Here is an 8,830-nt window from a genome sequence, read left to right on the forward strand (position 1 = left end):
GTAAATTTTAGAAAGTATAAAGATAAAATGATAATTTTAGAAAACAAGGGCCAAGTTGCAAAAGATGATAAATTGTAAGATCTTCAACAAGAGGTGAGCCAAATCATTTTTCACATCTAGATGTGTAACACCAAAACAGTGTGGAAAGGAGAAAATGCATACACAATCAGTGCACACAAAATACTTCATATCAGTGTAGAACTATAGCTAGTTCGCCACATAATCAAACGATGCTCACAAGTTTCTTTAAATCAGTAAGTACAATTCTTAAAATGGTTTTGACTTGTTAGTTGGGCATGTTTAGCCATTCAAAGGGATGGCAACTAAAAGTGCAATGTCACTTTGAATTTCTATTCGAACAACGTGGATATGTTCATAGTGAAGATGAAAAATATTACAGAGATAATATAATAATGATACCATTTCTGAGCCTTCACCTAATAACTTACACTTCTAGTCTAATACATTATGTTCAGAAGAAAATTACATTAGTAACATTCATTACATTGCTAAAACATATTTCTTTTACTGCAGCAAGGAAACTATTATTGAAAAAGAATCATCCAACCATGGTCCTCTTTCGCCCTCTTTGTCGCACTACAGTAAATTGTTAAGTGTGACTATAAGTAACATATCTTGAAAAGAAAGAGGAAAGAAGAGGGGGGGATCTAAATTTCAAACAAGAGGGAAGTTGATACCTTGAGCAAGTTTATTCAATGTGGATGACCACTGCTTTGATGACTTGCGGTATGCAGCAAGTATCCGATCCATCTGTCGAGGAAGAGTATGGCATTGTACTAAGTGAGAAATCAATATTGTTTGTTGCCTCTGTTTGATGAAGCAGAAAGCATTGTTTTTTTTCAATAAAAGAAACCAAGCACAAAGAATATTAGATCAGCATAAAATAAGCTATATATTAGAGCAGAATAACAATCTATAGTCCCTCATTGGAAATCTTGACTCAGCTAGCACGAGCATCTTGGGGATGTCTCACCATCTCTGCATGTTTGAACTTGGTTAATTATCATTCTAATCATAAATTAGGCTTTAGTTTTAATTGCCAAGTCAGGGTTACAGGGTTACACACTCTTGTGCAAGTAATCGATGAGAGGCAGTCATTCTAGAAGGAGATTAAGCAGTACTTGGACTAATGCATTGACCTAGCTGCCGAGGCATTATTATTTTTTCTTGGTTTCAGTTCATATCTCACATTCGGAGCTACAACCCAACTAGTAATATATATTATCAATATATGTCACAGACTCTTTAGAAGCCAAATACAATTTAAGAATTTAAAAAATAAATAAATAAATAAAAACCCCAAGGTTGAAACTAGTGATGACTCATTAGAAATTCTAGTAGACATTGTTGTGTGCGCACTCTTATAGTTCTCATAAAGCTATATAATAAGCCTGCAATCACAATTCACAACTGCAAAAATTTCTAACAGCACCATTTTGTTTGAAGCACATCAAACACAAACAATGGCACTTCTAATCTGCAGCATATGCGCATACAAATTAGGATTATTGAAAAAGGGCATAATGAATTACCACATTCCCACATGACGAATGCATTGAAAGAAGAGCTCTTTCCAGAACATACAAATCAACAGCTTTATCTTCTGGTAGAGTTGAAGTGAAGCTCAATCCAAAGTCAATTAGGACCTGCATAAAAACACAGTTGAGTTATGTTTTATCAGTTTTATGATATTTTCCATAATTACATAACTTGAGTCTATAAATAACAATAGTCCTAATGAGATGACAGTTAAAACAACTCACCAATTGATTGGTACCACTCTTCAGCAACATATTTGATGTTGTTAAGTCACCATGAATAAGGCCACCATCATGCAATTTACCAATTGCATCACCAACTTGGGAAGCAATATCATCAAGCCGCTCTTCAACAACACCTTTCAACCCAAATTCAAGAAGTACTTCTTTGAGGGAAGGGCCCTCAACATACTCAAAAGTTAAAGTGTTCAACACAGTATCCACGGCATAGAGTGCAGGAGTACAAACCCCAAGCTTTCTCGCTTTGGTCATGCACCTAGCCTCCTGTTCAAACAAATTGATTTGATTAGTAAAAGGATAGCATTTCAAAATAATCCAAAAAGCACAGAAAATAGTAATACAACTAAACCTTTTCTCACCATATTGCATCAGTTACATGAATTAAACCAAGTCATTGAATTCGAGGGCATCATAATAAACATAAACAGAAAATAATGGAACTATCGCGATACTCACAGCATTTAAGCGCCTAAGGGTAAGCTTAGTATCCAAAGTGGGATGCCTATACTTCTTTGAGAAGCGTTCCTTGATAACAGACCTCCTTCCCACAAAATTGGACTCAAAAACCCTCTACAAAGGATGATTAACATCAACAGAACAAAAAGCAAGTCAACTATATCAGACATGGATGGGTTTTTGAAAATTCATATAAAGGAAGTTGACAATATGAAATTGACGTATATTAGCACTTACAGCTTCAGCACCTTGCTTTAACAGAATGAGCGGGCTGTGGTTTACACAAGCTTCAGTCTCCTCCATTATGGTAGAAAATTCCTTCAATTTGACAAACTGGAAAATCGGATATAGAAATGGTAAAGTTACGATACTGATTTGAATGAGATGATATTCAAGTGAAAATAGTTAACAGACAATGACATAACCAAGCAATTTGAAGAACTAACTGACAGTGTTTGGAAAGTTAAATATGTGAGAAAATTAAATTCTGATGTTAGAAACAACTCAGTATACTAATGGAATTGATTCAATTAAATGATTTGGAATGACTATTTAAATGAAATAAAACATTATATTTTAATAGTTACACACACAATTATTTTTTAAACAGCATGATATAATCAAAATGAAATAAATAACCGTTGTATAAATCATTTTTTTTTTCATCATTGTGCGGACTGTATAATGGATACAAAATTGAATACCACAGCTTCCAAATTGATCCTATCAAATTATTTGACAAACTGCATCAACATCTCTAGTCTCTACTGCACCACAAACAATTCCATACAAAATTTCATAATCTAAATGATAGCATTTCACATTTAGGGTTTAAGGTTGACAAAAGTCCGAAGGGGGCAAAAATTGATGGTAGCATTTCACGTTGAAATCGGTAAAGTTTTTTAGTTTTCACAAAAACGAGGGTTTTGATGAAGGAAAGAAGCAAGGCAACATCATTGTGTGTATGCTTTGGGAACAAGAGAGTGAAGCGCTGAAAGAGTTAAAAGGAAAATAGCAGAATAAAACTCACAGAGAAGGATGTAACGGTTGCGGTGGAAGGAGAGCGACGAACAACGGTGACGGCGGCGGCGAGGAGTGGCGGGAGAAGAGCATTTTAGATAAGCTAGGGACATTTTTGGTATATTAACTTTTATGTAAAAAAAGAAGAGATAAAAAATCGCTTTATCCAAATAAATAATAAAAAATAAAAAATATTTATTCTAAAAATAAAAACTAAATTATTTAACACTTTTATTTATATTTTAATATTTAACACTAAATACAAGATTAAAATATAATTATTTCAAAAATATTATAATTAATAAGATAGAAAAAATCAAAATTCTACGTAAAAGAAAAAAAGTAAATTAAATAGGTAAAATATAAAATTTTAATAAAATTTAAATTATAAAATCGTCAAATCTAATATAAATTTCATAAAATTGATTGACTGATTTAAAATCATAATATCACAAAATTTTAAGAATTAAATTGAGATTCTAGATATTATTGTAATTGAATAATTTTGATCTACACTTTATTTATTTATGTAATTTATCATATAAATTATATCTTTTTATTTAAGTAAATATAATTGATCTAAAATTTTAGTCAGAATAAATTATATTTTATAAATTGAATCTTAACAAATATTTTTAAACATTTAAAAAATAAATCATCCAAAAATAAAATTATAAAATTTTACCGAATGATTAGCCATTAAAACATACCCAAAAAAAAAAATCAAAAAGTCCTACTAATAAATGATTTTTGTAAAAATATATAAGAAAAATCATAGATGAGCAACAAAGAAAAAAAAAAGGTTTGGAAATCCCTAGAAAGCATAGAAACCTTTGATGAATGGAGCTGAAAACTTGAAAATATCAAAATAATAAGAGTAGCTGATCCACTTGCCAGAGAAATTTAGAGAACCTTTCCCCTTTCAAGGTACTCTCTTGTTCTGTTCTTCTCGCACTTTGTCTCTTCCTTTTTTTTTCGTCTCTTATTTTTGTCCCTAAAACCCATACTATGTATGCGGATTTTGATTCAAAAAATATTTCTTTTTATTATTTAAAAAAATATCACACCAAAGTTTCTTCTTTTGTTATTGCTGCAAAATTTTCAGGGCTTTTGGGTTTGTGGGTTCTGTTTAATTTCATGGGATTCTTGATTTTGTAGCATGCCATGCTCAGTTGCTGTTAATTTTGTGACATTATTTATTTCTTAGTTATACTTTTTAATTTTCTTTCATCCTTATGTATATACTTTGTTGTGAGCAGAGAATTAGTTAGCTGTATTACTTGCTAATTGCTTGCTTTTAGTTGTGATTGAACATTTTGTCAATGTGTTCTTGTTGGTTGATTTACCTGTTTGTATCAAACTTTTGGAGATTTTATTCATATTTCTTCATTTTGATGGCACCCTTTATTTGTTTTCAGTGATTTTCTATCTACCATGAAGAGGACAATGCCATGGAGTGATGATGATGATGACTCCTCGGGTGACGAGTCGCCGGCTTCACATTCCGACTCTGACAATGATAATGAAGCCAGTGGGAAGAAATCAAAAGGTATTTGATTGAATGAATTGGTGACATGTATGATGAAGTTCTGATCTTATGAAAAGTTCTTGATTGAATGATAGGTGCAGATTGTATCTAGGCTGAATCTATGTGTCACACTGTGACTCCCTTCGTTTCAAACTAAAAGGTCGATTTGAATGAATGATAGGTGCAGATTGTACAAATTGCATACTAGAAAAATTAAAATGACTTGTCAATATGAAATGGAGGGAGTAGATTCTGAAGAGTATCTTAGTTTTGTTGAAAGATGAATGTGGCAATGCACATAGATGGTTGTTATGATTATGTACAAAACTGTGTTTTGAGCTGTGTGACGGTTGTAAATATCCCATCATATATATTATTCACAATGTATCTCATGGTTTTATTCTCTATATTTGATTCAACTCTAGTGTGTGTATCAACTTCCATTCTAGTTGTGAAACCTTGATATGGTTCTTTCAGGTTTTGTTTTGAATATTTCCGAGCACAAAAACAAAAAATGGAACATTCCATGATGATCATATCGTTGTTGGCAACTGATAGAGTAGAATTTCTTAGGGTTATGTTCTAACCAAACATACCCTAAAGTTGAGAGATGGTTGAGAGACAATTTATGGAAGAGAGGTTGCACAATTTGATGATGCTGCATTGTCAGATAGGTTGTTTCTTCTTGTTAATGTGGATAGTGATGAATAATCCAGTGATAATGTTGAGGATAATTGCATACCAAGCAATTACTGATGACTATATAGTTATGGTCTTCCAGAGGATGTTATGTTACCTAATGTCATGATCCATGTCGTGAAATGTTACATTACCTAATGATAGCATAACTTAGAAGAATTGATTGAGATCTATACATGCATAAAAAGGATTGACAAATGTGAGTATACAATCAACTATGACAAATGTGATTCCAGTTATGGTTTCTTTAGCTTCTAGAATAATAGATATTTGGACAAATTATGACGATCTTCACTCAGGTTTGGTGAAATTCATCGTGATTCTCATCTATTTGTCTAGGTGACATTGACCTTTCTGAGGTTACTGTCTTGTTTATAGGGTCTTAGTATCATATTATAAAAAATACGAAAGTATCAAGTGTATTACTACTCAAATCTATGGATAGGATAATCAATAATCTGTGATTTTAGAAAGAAAATGGATTTCACGAAACCTGGGGAGACGCTGGTATAATTCGCCCAAGATATTTTCAATTGAACTTAAATGAGAAATATTGGGATCTTTAGCACAATTGGTGAGTGTTGTTGGTTCATGAAGATTCCTAGTTTCCATAACCAATATTATTATTATTGCTTCATATTTGGTGCTTTTAAAAAGTTGACATATTGAAATTTGCTCACTATTTCGATTGTAATATGATTTTTCTGTACATGTCTGCAGGAAAATCTGGGAAGCAGAAAAGTGTTGCAATTGACTTTGAAGCTCTGAGGCGGCATGGATATAAAGGTGGACCGTCGGTATTGAGGGTACCCCCGCCGAAAGAAGGCGACACAAAGCAGGATTGGTCTTGGTCCACCGGAAGAGACAAGCGTGACAGCAAGGAAACTGAAGAATCGTACGAACAGCGACAGAAAACAAGAGAGGCTATATCGACTGGAGAGCAGCTGGCGACTGTTCAGACTCGGAACGATAAGAAGAATCTTTCATTCTCTCAGAAGGAAAAGAGGAAAAGAGAACTTGGTCAGGCAAGTAGAGGGAAAAGTTATGTTGAAGAAGAGAAGAGGTTGTTGAGGGAAAGTGGTATATATTCTGGTTTTGATTCTTGATTTGCTAGGGTAGAATCCACTTCATCATGTAGAAAAAAGTTCTCTATCATCTGTGGTTTTTGTTGTAATTAAAAAGATTTGTTTTTAGTAACTTGAAAGTGTGAAACATCAAACATATGAATTAGAGGGATCTTTTTATGGTTTTAGGAAATATCCGTGGTGTCAAGGTTGTTTTTTGGAGCGAGTTTTTTCAACAATTGATCCAGTATATAACTCAAATGACATAATCTTCCAATTCTCACTTAAAAACAACGAGAGAACGGAAATTGCAAGGTAAGTTTGCAATCGCTTAAAAGTTTTCTTTAATGTGACTCAATGACATAATCTTCCAATCCTCATTTAAAAGCAATGAGAGAAGGGAAATTGCAAGGTAAGTTTGCAATTGCTTAAAAGTTTTCTTTAATGTGACTCAGATGTTTTCATGAGATATAGTTCATGGTATGATGGGTGTGGCGTCTTCTTAGATCCTATTTTCATGAGATATAGTTCATGGTATGATGGGTGTGGCGTCTTCTTAGATCCTATGTAAGATGATTTTCAATAAATATGCTTTTGAACAAATTTATGGGAATGAAGAATATGTAGTTGAAGTTGAAAAGATTCGTAAATTGTGCGCTAATTTGGTTAATGAGTATCAACATAAGACTGATTCAAGTGGAAATAACGATGATAACTTTTCTAAACAATCTGATTTGTCACGTGGGGAAAACAAATTTGAGAAAATTGATATGTTTTAGTGATGAACATGAATAGAACTAGAATTTCTGGTAGAACTGAGTTGGATAATTACTTAGAAGAGCCTCCTTTGCCATTGAAGCTAAATGGATACAAATACCCAATTCTCCAAACAAAGGATTTGTTAGCCATTCCAATTTGTTTCTGAGTCTGTTTTTAGCACAAGTAGTAATAGGTTGCATCCAAAAACTGTTGAAGCTTTAATGTGCTCTCAAAATTGGTTATTGGCAGATGGAAAAAAAAGGTAACATTTCCTAATTTTTACTTCTATTTATACTAACGGAAATGCTCTGCATACAAGTCATTAGGGCTTGTATGTTTTACAAGTTTATTAAACAATAAAATCAAAATACACCCTGCTCCACGTACGTTGATTACACGCGCTATATAACATCCCGCGTATATCTAACTTCCAAATTTAAAATATTTGTTTCCTTCTTCGTTTTCGTTATTTTGAGATTTGATTGTTCTTCTTCTCGCGCGTCTTCCCTCATTCTTCTCCATCGATCTTTTCCTCTCCTTTTCTCACTGGTATGTTCTTCGTTTACGTTACCTTTTTCTCTCTCTGCAATTCGAGCTTCGTTTTCTCTTTTGATTTGTTGTTTTCTGAAATCAAAGTTTGAACTCGTTTTGAAGATAATGGATCATTCAATCTCAGATTGTCTGCTGAATCCAGGCGAAGTGGATTATGAATTTGAATCTAACGAAGTTCCTGAGGTTTGATTTACAGTAATTTGTATAGCATTGTGTAGTTTAAAAATTGCTGAACATTGTTTAATTACCTGGAATTTATAGCAGACGCTCGGGTGTAGATCAATTCTTCTTTGGGTGTATTTTAGCTAGAAGTGTGGGTGTATATACACTTTACTGGTTTTTTGTTATTTTTAATTGAGTTGTTGTTGTTCAGATGTATTATATCAGACATGATTGGGTGTGTTTTTAGTTTTTGACATGGTGTATTCTGCAGCCTATGTATTGACAGTTTATGCCTTTAAAGGTCATTCTGTAGTTGAGTTGTTGCGGTTCGGGTGTATCATATTAGACATGATTGGGTGTATTTGAATCATATCTATGGGTGTATTCACAGTTCTGACACGGTGTGTTGTGCAGCCTCTCTCGGTTGTTGATGACGAGCTTGTTCCGAAGGTCAGAATGACCTTTACCACCCTTGAAGATGCCGGAAAATTTTACAGGAACTACGCCAAGGCTGCAGGTTTCTCTACAAGAGTTCGGTGCACAAATAGTAAGGGAAACGAGATTAAGAATCAACTGATTACATGTAGCAGAGAGGGAAAATGGAAATCCAAAATATCTCCAACCGAGAAGACCAATCCGACAGCCAGTTTAAACTGTCCTGCAAGAATTTATATACACACATTGAAGGATGTCGGTGCTTGGATCATTTCAAAGGTTGTGCTGGATCATTCACACCCCTGCTGTCCAAGCAAAGCAGAGATGCCCAAACAGCACAGGGAACTAAGCATGTC

The 8,830-nt window shown here is 33.5% G+C and overlaps 2 protein-coding genes across 2 annotated transcripts; one reads left to right on the top strand and one right to left on the bottom strand.

Annotated features, from left to right (window-relative positions):
- Positions 1-324: 324 nt before the first annotated feature.
- On the bottom strand, positions 325-3,367 carry LOC107473388 (uncharacterized; the record flags this gene model as incomplete). The annotated part of the gene is given in 7 exon segments (XM_016092946.2): positions 325-597; positions 699-771; positions 1,554-1,667; positions 1,785-2,063; positions 2,256-2,369; positions 2,493-2,588; positions 3,286-3,367. Coding segments are annotated over 6 exon segments (684 nt in total). The 3' UTR covers positions 325-559.
- Positions 3,368-4,058: 691 nt separating this feature from the next.
- On the top strand, positions 4,059-6,782 carry LOC107473389 (uncharacterized). The gene is made up of 3 exons (XM_016092949.3): positions 4,059-4,202; positions 4,694-4,824; positions 6,223-6,782. Exons 2-3 carry the CDS (start codon positions 4,710-4,712, stop codon positions 6,606-6,608), a joined length of 501 nt encoding a protein of 166 aa, XP_015948435.1. The 5' UTR covers positions 4,059-4,202; positions 4,694-4,709; the 3' UTR covers positions 6,609-6,782.
- The last annotated feature ends 2,048 nt before the right edge of the window (positions 6,783-8,830 follow it).

Source organism: Arachis duranensis, chromosome 2 (genome assembly GCF_000817695.3).
Source record: "Arachis duranensis cultivar V14167 chromosome 2, aradu.V14167.gnm2.J7QH, whole genome shotgun sequence".
Classification (NCBI taxonomy): Eukaryota; Viridiplantae; Streptophyta; class Magnoliopsida; order Fabales; family Fabaceae; genus Arachis; species Arachis duranensis.